The 15,727-nt window shown below is 32.8% G+C and overlaps 2 protein-coding genes across 7 annotated transcripts; one reads left to right on the plus strand and one right to left on the minus strand.

Annotated features, from left to right (window-relative positions):
• Positions 1–487: 487 nt before the first annotated feature.
• LOC146536477 (mitochondrial pyruvate carrier 2-like) lies at positions 488–5,090 on the plus strand. Of its 2 annotated transcripts, none has more exons than XM_085189980.1 (3): positions 488–729; positions 797–837; positions 3,277–5,090. In XM_085189980.1, the coding sequence occupies exons 1-3, from the start codon at positions 645–647 to the stop codon at positions 3,532–3,534; spliced, it is 384 nt and encodes a 127-aa protein (XP_085046106.1). In that variant the 5' UTR covers positions 488–644; the 3' UTR covers positions 3,535–5,090. The 2 variants fall into 2 exon arrangements, with proteins under 2 accessions (XP_085046106.1, XP_085046107.1); XM_085189981.1 differs by lacking the exon at positions 3,277–5,090 and adding an exon at positions 1,367–2,351 and having other exon boundaries at positions 497–729.
• Positions 5,091–5,231: 141 nt separating this feature from the next.
• sip1 (septin interacting protein 1) lies at positions 5,232–15,647 on the minus strand. 5 transcript variants are annotated; one of them, XM_085189967.1, is made up of 13 exons: positions 15,530–15,647; positions 14,376–14,726; positions 13,849–13,992; positions 13,092–13,291; positions 12,390–12,509; positions 11,890–12,059; positions 10,808–10,991; positions 9,511–9,714; positions 8,568–8,785; positions 8,173–8,369; positions 7,160–7,378; positions 6,690–6,853; positions 5,232–6,109 (listed from the first exon to the last, which is right to left on the minus strand). In XM_085189967.1, exons 2-13 carry the CDS (start codon positions 14,479–14,481, stop codon positions 5,717–5,719), a joined length of 2,319 nt encoding a protein of 772 aa, XP_085046093.1. In that variant the 5' UTR covers positions 14,482–14,726; positions 15,530–15,647; the 3' UTR covers positions 5,232–5,716. The 5 variants fall into 5 exon arrangements, with proteins under 5 accessions (XP_085046093.1, XP_085046092.1, XP_085046094.1 ...); XM_085189966.1 differs by having other exon boundaries at positions 15,482–15,630; XM_085189968.1 differs by having other exon boundaries at positions 15,487–15,628.
• Positions 15,648–15,727: the final 80 nt, after the last annotated feature.

A 15,727-nucleotide genomic window follows, 5' to 3' on the forward strand; every position in this document is an offset into this window, starting at 1 on the left:
ATCGGCATAATCTAGTATAGGTAGAAGGAGAGTATGGGCTAAAGATATTTTAGTTTTTAAAGGTAAGAGATTCTTCCATCTTCTCAATCTACCTATGGCACAAAAAATCTTATATTTTGTTATTTACAATACCGTACAAAAATTTTATAGTGATATATTTTTTTATTTGTAAGCTAATTGAAATAACACTAAATATTAAGGGAATTTCGCCGTAATAGACTAATGAAAACTGCATTTAACGGTTAAACCGTTTCTAAGACTAGGTTGAACAAACGTGCAGACAAACGGATAAAATAAAAACATTGCTTTGGGCTCTATTATATTAATATAGGCCCTCATTAACATTTCTTTTTATATATCTCCCTTGAACCGACACACTTTTTTTTAAAATAATTAAAAATTACAGTTTTTACTTATACGTAAAGAATTCAATGCAACTAAATATAAAAAAAAGGTTAACTATCAATTTAAATGTCAAATGATATCTTAATTCTTATCACTCTTCACTCTTGTATACAAGAGTAAATGTGTTCTGTGCTTGTATACGTCAATTTTTCAATACAAGAAGCGTCAAGGTCTCATGGTCACATCACGGCCGATTCAACTCGCATTTTAAATATCAACCTTAAATAATTGAATTAAAAATGTCCAAAGTGTACAGAGTAATTGTCACTGCCGCCGAAAAATTCGTGCCAACGAAATTGCGTCCTCTTTGGGAACATGAAGCTGGTAAAACATTTTCCTATTATATTTTACATATTACGCAAGACGTTTTTAACATTATAATTTCTTTTAGGACCTAAAACCATTTTCTTCTGGGCCCCAGCTTTCAAATGGGTGAGTAAAAGTCAAGGTCATCGTAATATTGTTATGCCAAAGTTATTGACTTTAAATAGATAATTAATATGTTAAAATAATATAATTGTGTATTAATTATTCTATTTGAAACGTGGAATAAATTTTCTATGTTGGTTAATGGGAATCTCATCATGCATTCGAATGTTTTATGTTATTGTTCACAGGGTCACAAGGAATGCAATTTAAAACTCATTTATTGCTATTATTTCATTTTTAAAAAAAAATAATTGTTGACTTAAATACAAAATAAATGATATTACAATAGAATCTCATTTGATACTATTAAAGACCAGCAGGTGTTGAATTAGTGGAATGTTCCCCTAACTGGATTGTATAATAAATGAAGCATTTCTTGAAAGATAATAATGTAATATTAATGTTTTAATTGTTAATAATTTACATATCTCTCTATTAAATCAGTGCTGGAATAGTGAGATTGTACTGTATTATAAAAAATCATAAAATGTAAAAGTAAAACTCATTTTGTATGTTTCATTATTCATTCCAGGGCTTGGTGTTGGCTGGGTTGGGTGACTTGAATCGGCCGGTTGAGTCCTTGTCCATACCTCAATCTGTGTCTCTTGCGGCCACTGGCCTCATTTGGTCTCGATACTCGCTTGTAATCATACCTAAAAATTACAGTCTTTTTGCAGTCAATGTATTTGTAGCTATAACAAGTATTTACCAATTAGGAAGAGCTGTGAAACATCAACAGGCTCTTAAAAATAAAGAAATTAAGGAGAATTAATTAAAATTGCTATTGGATATCAGATATCAGATACTTATAGAAATAACAGTAGAATTTTATTTAGTATGCATTATATTATTAGATGTAATAGTTAATAAAACAAAAATAGAAATTTTCAAAATTTTTAAAGTGTTATTCCATAAAAAGTATAAAAAAATATTTTAGAAAATGTTTGAAAAACATGTTTTCTAAAATAATAATTATCTCCTTTTACAATTAGACTACACAAACGGCCTTAATATATGAAGAATGTTGAATTCTTACTTCTGTAGAATCAATATGGTAAAAAATAAGATAAAGTAGGATAGATTTGTGAAGTTCGAAGAAGTAGTATGATAAAAATTATGATATGGGGATTTGATTTTTTTAATTTAAACTTTTTTAATTAATGTCACACTAGGTATATGTAGATGAAATTTTATTTTTTCTATAAACTTTTTATTTTTTAATAATTTATTTGAATATGTTATTTCGATAGGTGATTTTATGAGTAGTTTAATAATCTTGATATCACATGATATAAAAAGCTGTGATAGACAAAATGTATGTATATGCTGTAAAATCATTGGCTAACATTAAGTTTTATAATTTTTGCTATAGTAATTGTACATACAATGACAGTTTGTTAAAACATATTTTTTAAGGACTTATAAAGAGCACCTGTTAAGTAAAATAAAAAATTTTGATATCAAATATTGACTATTTTTGTAATAACCTTTTACAAAATATACATGTTTCAATTTAATGTTTTTTTATTGCCTTTCATGTATCATGCTTTTTTTTCATTTATATTTTGAGGTGGTTGGGTGTTCTTTTAATTTTTATGATATCCTGCATGTATAGAAGAAAAGGCATACAAAAACAGGCAAAGGAAATCTTGTAGTGCTCACTTCTAAAAAGTCGTCTTGTATCACCGGCATAAATCTGACTAAAACGATTTTCCTTTGAAGGAATTAATTATTTTAATTTCTTCGCTCTGGTAACAAGACAAAGCGTGGCGTGGCGTAAAATATGGAACGGATTGTTTTAACACTAGGTTCTAAAAAAATCATATCAGACTGTATGCAGGCAGCACAATTGATAGTTTCATTCCAATTTATTTTTTTAATTCTGATAAGAAGCCAAAGAAGTTCAGTTCCGCCATTAAGATGAATGTCGCTAAAATGGTTAAAAATTTTAAATTGAGGTGTCATTAATTGTTATTAATAAAAATAGATTTATCTTTTTCTCTACCTATGCTATATGAATTTAAAAATGTAACAATATTATTATTTATATTGTAGAAATTTAACCTAAAGAGAATCGAAGTCGCAATTGTTCTGCTATCATTGTAAAGTTTCGGAAAAAAAGTGTCGTGAGTGATAGGCATAAAATCTGTAAAACTTTTTTTCAGCTTCACGCTGTATCTCACGTATAGCAGGGTAGGCAGAGGGAACCTAGCGTTTAGACACTTCGTTCCCCACTTTGCCGATTTTTTTAAACATTGCGTGTCGACTTTGCCTTGGTATCAGGGCAAAGAAATGATAATATTAATCATAATTTCCCCGAGTAGGAAAAGAATCCACAATCGTCTTGTCTACAGTCACACGGTTGTCCTCTAAACTTAACAAAATATTATATAATCAAGTTATCAACTGGGCTGTACAAAAAAACAAATATTTTCCACACAGGCCTTAGTAATGGCATCCATAGACGAATACCGTCGTCCTCTCGACAGAGTATCAACGACGCAATCAGCCTCGCTGGCCGCCACCGGCTTCATCTGGACCCGCTACTGCCTTGTGATAAGACCAATTAATTATTCCTTATCTTTGTGTAACTTTGCTTTAGGCATGGCTAACGGTGTACAGTGTTTCAGAGCTTATAATTATCAAAGGAAACATAATAATGTGGAAAGTCATTTGGAGGGAAACGTGAGCAAAATTTGAGCGTTTCCGTTGGATCGCAAATAGTTGATGTTTACTAAAATTGCTGTTTTAAATTTAAATATTGTATTTTATTTTTTAATTACTTACATTTTAACAATATAAAAAAGTTATAGTGGCTAGTGGAGCGCTTCGCCATCTTCGACGATTTCCAAGAAGCGTGGATTCCAGTCAGCTACACCCAAATTTGTATACTGAATATTCCTTAGTGTACAAAGACGCTTTATAAATATTTATATGTTAGGTACCTGTATATTACTGTTACTACAATGCTATGGTATTTATATAGGTTAAAGTCAATTGAAAAAAATATTTAGAACAGCAATTTTTTGGAAACAAATCAACCACATTACACACAATAATTATCTATATGTTATAAATACCTTAACAATTTATAATATTTATCACTAGTCGTTTACTATATACAAGTAATAGTCATTGCAAGTGTTCACAAGAAAATAGCATTAGGTAACTAACACGAACAAAGCCATAGGTACAAAAAGATGAAAATAAATAACGAATTCAAATAAATACGTACTTATAGGAGTTAATCGTAAAGTCAAAACATCAACAATGTCAAATAAAAAATATGAATTACGATTACTTAATTAATGTGCCAAATGAATACCAAATACTTAGTTGATATTTGAACGAAATCTTGCCAAAATTTAATTACAATTTATGTAAGTAATTTTTTAATCGAATTTTTAAATTAAGATCTTTCCCATATTCTGAAAAATAAAATTACTTTTAAGAACTCCACTATAGAAGTATAAGTCCAATAAATATATTAAACGTAAAACATAATTATAATTAACAATTTAGCATTTAATAAAGCAGAAAATACGAATTTATATATATTATTAATAATTATAATAGCAATATATGAGCGCGTAACGTGATATATGTGGTATAAAACGTGTAGCTAAAAAATAAACAAAACATATTCTTGTATAAAAAATGTTTTTAAAATAGTAAAGATTATACCTACTTACTCAAAGGTCACAAACTTAACGAATTTACTTTAAAGAATTAATTAAAATGGAATATTATATTATCTTTATTATAGGAATACATCTGTTATCGAAGCGTTGTCTTATCATTGATTACCTCAGATTTCAGTATTTGCTTTTTTTAATTATTTCATCTAAATGCCTTTTGACATTGAAATCTATAAAAATATGTTGAAGTATTCTATAATTACGATCTGATGAATTTGCTTATGAAACATTTTGTATTCATAGTTTTAATTGCACAAAAATTTTACAACTTGAATATTAGATTTAAATTTACCTATATCGAATATTTCTATTTATATAATTAAAGTCTTACAAAAATTAAATGATTTAAATGCAAGACAATATTAATACTTCATAATCAATATTTTTTACACAAAACGTCATTTACTGTAATGTTCAGTATAGTCTATTCCCACCCACTACTACTTTAAGTATATTCTATATTTCTCTATAAAAATTTTATAATCACTTGTCAAATTGTACTATTTGTATGTTGTTATTTCATATAATTGTTATTCAAATAAACTATTTACTCGTTTACGATAGTTGTTTCATTTCTATTTATATCACGACTTTTTTTCATTATTTGAATCTACTTTACAGTTTAATACCATGGAAGGCAATTTATTGAAATATCATTAGTAGGAACATTATTTAATATTAAGTACTAGTATAAAAAACAATTTTAATCTTTATAAATAAATTGGTTTATTTCAAAATGTTGTCTTGCTAATAAAAGATATTTTCTTCGTTCAACCGGCAAAAATGGACATTCTTAAGTCAATATAAATTTTCTAGTCTATGGTGGTAGGACTACTATCATTATCAGAATTTATTACAACATGCCGCTAAAAATTTATGCCACTAATATCTTGTACAAGAGCCTCTCCTTTTTACTCTTCTCCTGTACTCATATCACGACAAAAGTGATCCCTTCTTCAATACATTAGGATTTGAGGAGTTCCTATAAGCTCTCTTATCATCTGGGTAATTAAGATGTAAATTTATTGATTTTCAATTTTTGGGATATTTTGAAATATTTTAGGGTACTTTTTAATTATTGGAGAAGTTTTCAAGTATTTCGTTTTTTTTGGGGACGACTTTTATATAAATATTTTGTTAGGCTGTCAAACAAAATTAACGCAATACATTTAAAAAAAAGTTATTTACTCTTCAACCATATTCAAAAGTTTCTCTAAACCAACTGGCAAGAACGTCCTACCACCATCATCTGAATACATTATAACATTTCTGATCACGTAACACTGCAATTTCCCTATCTTGTACAAAGGTCTTCCCTCCCTAGTTTTCCCTTGTATCGGGACAAAAGTAATCCCTTTCTCAATACATTTAGACTCTAGTAGTTCTGAAAAGCTCTTCTGCTGGGTAATTGAGGATATGTCAATTTTCGGAGTATCTTTAATTTCGGGCATGGTGAAACGTGGCGGTGGTGGTGGTTCTATAGAGTCAATATCTGTGCTTCTGTTCATCATGTCCAAGGCCTTTCTGAATGCATCTCGAATTGCTGGCTCACGAAGGATGTCTTCGGGGAATGTTTTCTGTGATTACAAAATGAACTTTGGTTATAATAAAAAAGTATTTTGTATAATTATTAAGGTAGAAATATATTTTTTATAATTAACATTTTAAATAACAATAAGTAACATTTCGTTTTATTTATCACTAGTGGACCCGGACGCGGCTACGCCTGCTTGAAATATAAGAATATAATTTCTATAGAAATATAATTTCAATCTAGATGAAATGCTAAAAGTGACTATTATATTTATTTTCATAAGGATGAATATCAAAATGACGCGGTAACAAACGCGGTCGCGTAGCGACGACGTTTGTTATTAACATGGCAGAATAAATTGCATGTCAAATTAGAAAGTATTTTAATTTATTAGTATATATGTGTAATGTAATATTATATAGCCTATAGCACTTCTGAGGAATGCAGCTTTCATACAAAACAAAAACAAAGTAAATCGATCCAGTAGATCCAGAGATCTTAGCGTTCAAACAAACAAACAAACAAACAAACAAACAAACTCTTCCGCTTTATTATATTAGTATAGATTTATATTTATAAATCGAGTACTTATTTAGAAAGCAGTAAGAAATACCAAAAAATACCTTAAAGTTACTATAAGCGGCCAAAACGGTAGCATGTGGAGGTGTGGTGTTAAGCCACGCAGCGAGCGCCGCTAACCACCGTGGTAGTAAAGCTCTTGAGGCGACTGCAGCTAATGTGGGTGCACCTATTAGTTCTGACCACTCCACACACCAGCGCCATGCCGCTGTGAACACAAGGAAAGTAAGTATTTGCAATAATAATATAAAAGAAAAAAACATTTTTTTAGTATTTGTTATGTTTATTTTTTTACAAGAGGCCAACCATGGCGCAGAGGCACAAATTGTGCCTGTAAAGTTTTACTACTTGTGAGTTCGAACCCCATTCGAGGAAATGGATGATGAAATATTTATTTAAATTTATATTTTCATTTTTTTTTTTTGCCCGACGGGCGCGAGCGCGAGCCTCTACGTGGCCCTCCACGCCGCCAGGAGGAGGCGCGCCGTCTAGAAAGGGGCCTCCGCACTCTTACCGTTGTCTCCTCCAACAAGGTCGACGGGCGCGGTCTGCAGACAGTGCTCCAGCTTGGGAACCACGTGGTGGTGCAGGAGGGGCGCGAGAGCGGGCCCCCACGCGGTTTTCCAAGCCGCCAGGAGGGGGCGCGCGGACGCGTCTGCAGGGTGCCATGAAGTAAGGGCGGTGGCGAGCCGCGACCGGATAAGTGGGTAGGCTGATGTGTTTAGGTCTTCGGCTGGAGATTGTGAGAAAGAAAAAGTTTAAAATAAGTACAGCAGAACTGATGAGTCGTGGCCGCCCTAAAGTTAGCTAAATATGACTGTGCATGTAAATTACTTATTTAGTATTTCTTACTTTTTAAAAAATTTGCTTAACGCTGTCTCCCGCACACAGCAGGGTAAGCAGACGTGTTAAGACACTCCCTTCCCCATTTTCTGTCGAATTCTGGAGGCATTGCGTGTTGAGGGCAGAACTCAACGCCGCGCTTTTGCCTCGACACCAGAGCGAAGAAATGGAAATATAAACGTAAATAAATATTTCACTTCCTCGAGTAGGGATCGAACCCACAAACGTCGCGTTACAGTCACACCCTTGTGCCGCTGCGCCACGACGGCGAATTTTTATTATTTTTTAATGTATGAGTACACAATGCTAAAATTCAGAAAGCCTAATTTTAAGGCGACAACTTTACATGGATTCTACCATACAATTAGACCTTAGATCTTTATTTTAACATCTTTTTTCAATTAGGCCAATGGCCTGTCCATTCTGATAATCAAGCACCACTGCATCATCAGCGTACAAGGGGCTTTATTTAAATCATAAAATAATGGGGCCCCACTCCCACTTATCTAAATCCGATCCTGCTCAGAAGTACTAGCAGAACATAAACAAACAGAAGCTATGTTTATACATTAATTTAGTACACTTATTTCTCATACTCTCAGGATTGAACTACTTTTATTTTCCTATATACTAGTACATTTGACACAAAAGCACCAGGTCACATCCTCAAGGAGCTGCACTTACCCGCATACTCGTGCCAGGGCAGCACCCAGCAATGCACGGGCAGCGTATCCCGCGTGGGGTCCCACGCACGGAGCGCGGCCAGCACGCGAGGTAGCACGTGGCGCGCCACGCACGAGCGCAGCACCCACGCGGGGCACGAAGCGTGCCACGCGCGTACCAGTTCCAGCATGGGTTCTGGGGTACGGGGGTCCCAGGTTCTGGGGGGAAAGACAAGGGGGGGGGGTGTATTAGTTGAAAGCTAATGTAATGTGACCAACATTACCTCCCTACAAACTATATTATTTAGTAAGATATAAAAGTATTTACTTTTTTTTTTTAAGCACTTCGAGGAGCTACTCATGGATTCTACTGAGTAAGTAGCTTACTCCAAATAAACCATTAACTAAAACACTTACTCAGCAGCAGCAGCAACAGCAGGTACAAAATGCTGTACCAGCAGCGCCCGGTAGACCTCCTCACTCAACAAATCACGCCACTTCACTATAGCTGGTAGTACTCGTCGTGGCGTTTCTAAAGGATTCCACTGAGCAAGTAGAGCGCTTAAGAGCGGCGATATTTTACTGAGAACGACATTTGGCACTGCAAACATGTCATACTCTAAGGGGTAAGTTTCCTGAAAAATGAGGTTTGATGAGAAATATTATATTTTTAAAATTTTTTTATTTAGCAAAAGTATATCAATTTTCAAAATATGTATGTATGAACAATCAATTATTCCGATTTGATACTTGGCATATATTTATAATGAGCACCATTAGTACTATTATTAAATAAAATACATAAATCAGCTTCACGCTGCATCAGATCCGATACGATACGATGAGTGAACCTTGTGTTAAGACACTCCGTTCCCCACTTTCCGCCGAATTCTGAAGGCATTGCGTGATAAGTGGCGGAACTCAACACCGCGTTTTGCCTCAAAACCAGAGATAAGAAATGAAAATATAAATGTAAATAAATATTTCACTTCCTCGAGTTGGGATCGAACCCACAACCAGTTGCTTTTACAGTCACACTTGCCTCTGCGCCACAATATTTCCTTGAATTAACTTCAAATTGTTTGAATGGGAGAGAATAGTCATATTTAAATAACATGGTTAAAAGCAAGCAAATGCAAAATTCTATGTTTTATGTTTATAAAAAGTAGCAAACGCAATAACCTCCTAGATCAACTTTGCTCATTCAACACTGTGATAATTTTAGAAATTTAAACTGTTTTATAAATGTTCTTTTCCTACAACTTAATATTAAATAAACTTTTCCATAAAAAACACAAAATTTTAACAACCATTATGAACTGTTATAAACATTAAAATATTAATTACAACTCAAACTAACCTTGAATTCAGTCAATATTTCAAATGCATCTTCTAAAGATACATCTGGTTCATTCAACTTCTCGAGTCTTGCAACAATTTCTTCCATCTTCTGTATCATTTTTTCTTCTTCTTTGACCTTCGCTTTGCAATCTTCTAAGTCTCGTTCTAGAACTACAATTTGATCTTCTGTATGCTGTAGTTTTTGAGCATTTTGTATTATGTCCTAGAAAATACAGGCGCTTTTATTAAAATTCGAACGAAAAAATGCAGGAATTGACTTTGTTTATTGACATTTTTTAATTATAATAGAAATAAATATAAAAATTATATATTTATACAGAACACTTTAATTGAAACCACAGTTTTAACTACTCTATAAAAGACTAATACAATTAAAAAAAATCAATCAAAAATCTTTTTTTTTGAAGCAAAATAAATAATAAAATTATTGTTGTAAAATAAAACTCCATTTGTTAAGGACGATGCACGAACATATAAACCTATCTAAGGGACACCGCACGCGCCTCTTTCCGAAATCGAATCGTATGTATTGGCGATAAAGTTCAAAGTTGTTTAACCTTTAGTAGTATTTGTACTAGCAAGTCTTTACGTTATACGTATCTATGCGTAACTGCGTCACACGAAATACAGATATGAATAAAGATCGTGAAATGAAAAAAAACCTTACGTCCAAACTGTTGAGGTATCTTGATTAATTTCTTTAGGTATGGGTTTGAAACATTTTACCCTAAATGCTGTACCCGTAAAAGGAGCGCTGACGCTTCCATCCTGTATATAAAAGTTCGGTACAAAAATTGAAATTCAAGCTTATCTTAGCCACAGCCCTTTCATCTAACTATTGGCTTTAATTTTTGCCTCCCTTTTAAGGCCTTATTTTTTAGGATTTATCCACAAGTGTGTAGTTTCAGATTTTTACCTAAACTAGTACCACCAGTAGATGATGACTAGCTGCCAAATTTTATAATTCTAGGTCAACCGCAAGTACCCTATAAATTTTGATTCCCTTTATAATATCCAAAAATTTTTTGGGATATAAACTGCCATATCGTTTTTTAAGTACACATAAGACATATGTATTTTTCATGTAATCATGGGGCCGTTGATCTGAGCATATGATTTGCATTTCAACTCGATATTTCCAAGCATACCTGAGAGGAAGGCTCTCAACAGACAGACAGATAGATGGACAACAAAGTGATCTTATAAGGGTTCCTTTCATAGGTACAGAACGCTAAAAAAAGAAAATAATAAAAAAACGAATAAGTGTAAAAACTAACGACCAGCACACTCCATACCTGTTCACAGCAGCCCAGCATGAGCTCCAGGTTGTGAGTGAGCTCGGGAACCTGGAACCTGGTGCAGGCGCGGCGCGGCTCGTGCTCGTAGCGGGGCGCGGCCGCGCGCAGTGCGTGGTACCCGCTCAGGACCTTCTTCTCGCGACCAGTCAGGTCTATTACTGGAACTCGAGACAGCTCGTTGCTGGAAATTTAAAATCAGCTTCACGCTGTATGCCGCACATAGCAGGATAGGCAGAGGGAACCTAGTGTTAAGACACTGTTCCCCATTTTGCCATTCCGCCGAATTCCGGATGCATTGCGTGTTGAGTGGCCGATCTCAATGCCGCGCTTTGCCTCGACACCAGAGCGGAGAAATGGAAATATAAATTTAAATGGAATTTAAGGCTTTCATCTCCTCAAGTGGAGTGGAGTTGAGTGGTGATCGAATCCATAACTAGTCGTTTTTACAGTCACACTATGTGCCCGTGCGCCACGACTGGCCACAACTAGTTGTTGAAGATTTATTATTATATCGAAACATCTTCATGCATGTCTATCTAAAGATATATTTTCTTTGAAACTATTTGAGTGATATTAGACCGTTAAAAGATATTGCATGTTAAATAGAACCCAATATTAAACTTTGACGGACAAGAAGACGAGAAACGAAAAGAAGAAACTACTTGGAATTCCATAGATGCTTGCTTTACCTAAGGAATGCGAAATGCCTTCCCTCAGAATATGTTTTAGAAATTAACTGATAATAGTCTAGATAGGCTGAGATCTTTTTGCAAGCAATAGAAAATTTGGTGTTATATCTCTCACTCCTACTTTTCTGGAGTATGATTAACACTTAAACTATTATCTTGTTCTTGATCACTTTATTTGTATTGACCGCTTGATCCAGGATTGATCCAGGAGTAACCTAATACCTTTTTTTTAATTTAAATTTATTGTTATTTATACCCAAATTAAACAAAATTTTGGCATGTGGCAATGTGTTATTCTGAAGTATAAGGTATATTACTGAAAAATTTTATGGACATCCATTCAGTAGTTTTCCATTACCAAATAAAACTAGGATATTAAGAATAAAATACCTGCTTATAGTATGCATAGTAGGTTTGCCCTCTTGAATAACATCCGCCGCATCTTTATAGAAGTAGCGGCCTTTGTGTGACTTTTTCCAATTGTAAGTCTTCTCTTTAGACCCTTTACTTTCCTCTTCTTTCTCTTTTAATCTTTTCTCTTCTTCTTTTTTAGCTTTTTTCTGGAAAATTTAATAAATTGGTATAAAGTTTACAAATAAAAATATACCTTGGTTATGGCCTAAATATAGTTTGTTTTATAAAATAGATAAATTAACTAATTTATCTCAATTAAATTACATCAGTATTGATGAAATTACATTACAAGAAAACTCAAATTAAAGAAATTTCAATTATATTTTATTACAATTCCTCTCAAATTTATTAAGTATTGTATAAGAGTTTGATCACCCACATAAAAGAAAACTTTATATTATATTAAATGTTTATTTCATATATTAATTCTGGTGCCATATATAAAGTAAAAAAACTAATACATAAAAATACCTTACCGCGGCCTTCTCAGGTCCATATGCTCCTATAGCTCCCCTGCCTTTCCTCACTGTAGCTTCCACTGGTGCTGATATACCTTGAAGATCTTTACCAAGACCTTTACCTGGTTGGTAACCCATCTGAAATATGGGAAACATTAGTTATTACTTCAAAATTTTGAAAAATATAGTACATTAAAAAAAAGTTGAGACCAGTTGTGGTACAGAGGCACAACATGTGCAGCGAAACCGGTTGGTTGTGGGTTTGATCCTCACTTGAGGAAATGAAATATTTATTTAATAATGAAGAAGAAATGAAAATGCAAATTTCATTTCTTTGCTCTGTCCAGGCAGTTGCGTTTCGTTGCGTTGGCGGAGTTGAGTTCCGCCACTTAATCTGCAATGCCTCCAAAATTCGGCGGAAAGTGGGAGGGAGTGAGAACTGCAATGGAGTGTCTTAACACTAGGTTCCGGGTTCCATCTGCCTACGATGCTGTATGCGAGATACATTGTGCAGCTGATTTTAAATGAATTTTGATTTATTAAAATAATGAACACAAAACAATGAAAAAATAATAAAATTTAAACTAATTAGTTATAAGTTAGTAGTGGTGCAGGAGCACAAGCATGCAATGGCAAATGCAACATTTGTGTATTTTATTACTATTTAGGGGAATGAAAAAATTATTAATAATAATTTAAATATTATAATAATAATTTCACCTGTAACAACAACTTAGCTCCTATCCCCTTAGTATGTTTCTCCCAAGTACCGACATTGCTGCCCAGGTTCATACTCCTCATACCCTGACCAGCTCGTCGAATACCAGCTGTCTCAGTTTCATCCGGTGTTTGTACTTCCTCATCTGAACTATCTATATACTTAGTTCTTGATGTAGATGCTTCTGATTTTACTTGTATTTCTGAAATGAAACAATTCAATTATTACAGAAAATAAATAAATAAATCAGCTTCACGGTGCATCCCAAGCACGTCAGGATACGCAGAGGGAACCTAGTGTTAAGACATTCCATTCCCCACTTTCTGCCTAATTTTGGAGGCATTGCGTGTTGAGTGGCAGAACTCAACACTGTGCTGTGCCTCAACACCAGAGCGTAGAAATGGAAATATATACATATGTAAATATTTTATTATTTAATTGTTACAGACATATTTAAAAAAAAAACATATTTACCTATTTTTGACATGTTGCTACTTAACACAGTGCAGCTAAGCTAGTATTCAAGAGCAAATTAAAATAATATAAATATTGAATTGAAACTAAAACCATCAGACTGTCAGATGTTGTACTATAACTGCACCATTTTGGCTTATATTTTAAGATTATAATGTTTTTAACAATATCTCAAGCTGCTTTCTAATAAAATTTAATAAAATCCTTATTTTTGTTTAATTCTATGTATTTAATTTTAAAAAGCAATACTAATGCAATACACTAATAATAGTTTTTCTTAAAAACCTTTTTTCTCTTCCTTTTTCTTGCCAGCCTGTTGTACTCCTCCAGCAACAAATCCAATAGGTGCGGAAAAATCTTTAGGCTTTCGATTTCTTTGTCTAACATTATCTTCATTGTCTTCTTCGTCACTGTCTTTTGCCCATACACCTAAAGGAAAAAATTTACCTTGCAATTTAACTTGCTTGATGTCTTAAAATAACTGTCAATGATCACTAAAAATTTTATGATATAGTGAAATTCACATTACTTTAAAATTATAAAAACATAGTTTTTGGCAAACTATTTTTTTATTTTCTTTTCTATTGATATTTTCAATATATGTAGACAAATTTATGATTATCAGTTGAATAGTTTATATGTGAAAGTGTCATAAACTAACTTACTGTTGTATTTATATTAAAAATATGAGATTAAGTATATGAGCTGACATGTAAATAACTTTAATAAATATTAAATAATTTTACATAAAGGTAAATAATCATAATGTTTTAATTCATGTAAAATAAAATTGAATTGTTGTCATCACTCACCATATATTTGCTGTTCTTTTTTTGGTCTACGACTTCTGTTAGGATTAAATTCATTATCTAAATCATAGTCAGTAATTTCAAAACGTATAACCTCATCATCTGACATTTTTCTTTATTTTATAACTTATTTAATCTTATAAAGAATATGTAATGTTTTCTTTTATATAAAGATATATCCAATTATTTTTATTGTAATCAATTTTATTTAAAATTTCTTTATTTATAGACTATATGTATGTATGTTTCCTATTTTATGGCTTTTAGTCGTGCCAGTAGAGTTTATTTTGCCAATGTCACATAAAATAGAGAAGACACAATGAAGATTGGTCAATTAATGTGCTGTTTGTTTCCCTTAAAAATAAATACACAATTAATGGCTTGGTGGTATTGTCTATTATAAATGTCTATCCCTTTCCCATAGGAGTGTGGGGATGCAATTGACGGTTTTGCGGTAAGAGGAGATTGGAGACTTTGGAGAATGTAGGTAGGGTAAACATTTCTGTTGCTATGTTACCATAGGATTTTTGGGTGGTTGGGATTTAGGGTTCATCCACAGTTTATGTTGGAACCCAAGTAACAAACCCCTCACTAACAACCTTGCGATTCAAGGGTATCGCTTTCATGATAGTGCAACAGCCTAAAGGAAGAATGAGAGACTTCACAAGTTCCTAAATTGAAAAGTCAATGGGAACTCCCTTAGCCAGATTCATTTTGGTAATATTATATATAGGAATAATAGCTTTGACCTTGGCCAAAGCCAGGAAAGCATTACTCAAAAACTTATTGGCTGAGGGTGAATGTGGAAATGTGGCATTAGTTTTCTCGAAATACCATTCAAAACTTCCGAGATAGTTGGACCACTAGGATCCGGAGGGTCGGGAGGCCGTTCTTTATCTATTTTTATTATTATATCTATGAATAAAATCTAATATGTTATTATATCTTTTATATTAAAAACTTACTAAAACTAACAACACAAAAACACAAATATTAGTTTAATACAACCAAATTGCACTAAAACTACATATAATCAAGTATTTAAACACAAATAATTAACATACAACGAATTTGCAATGAAATTACGAGATATTACGACCAAATCTTACTTTACTAAGTAAAGTATATAAATTATAAAGGTGTCAACCAGTACATACGCCAGCGAAAAATTATATTTATTATTTTGGCGTAGTATTTAATTTAAGTACCATAACAAATAACTACAGGTACAGAACACATTTACTCAAATAAGAATGTCACTTACTGTCAAACGAGTTACATATTCCACACGAATTGATATCGAACTTCGATACAACATCGAATATCCAATGTTTTTTTTATTATCTGTAATAAAA

This window comes from Heliconius melpomene, chromosome 9 (genome assembly GCF_056956725.1).
Source record: "Heliconius melpomene rosina isolate 202511_hmr_F chromosome 9, ASM5695672v1, whole genome shotgun sequence".
Classification (NCBI taxonomy): Eukaryota; Metazoa; Arthropoda; class Insecta; order Lepidoptera; family Nymphalidae; genus Heliconius; species Heliconius melpomene.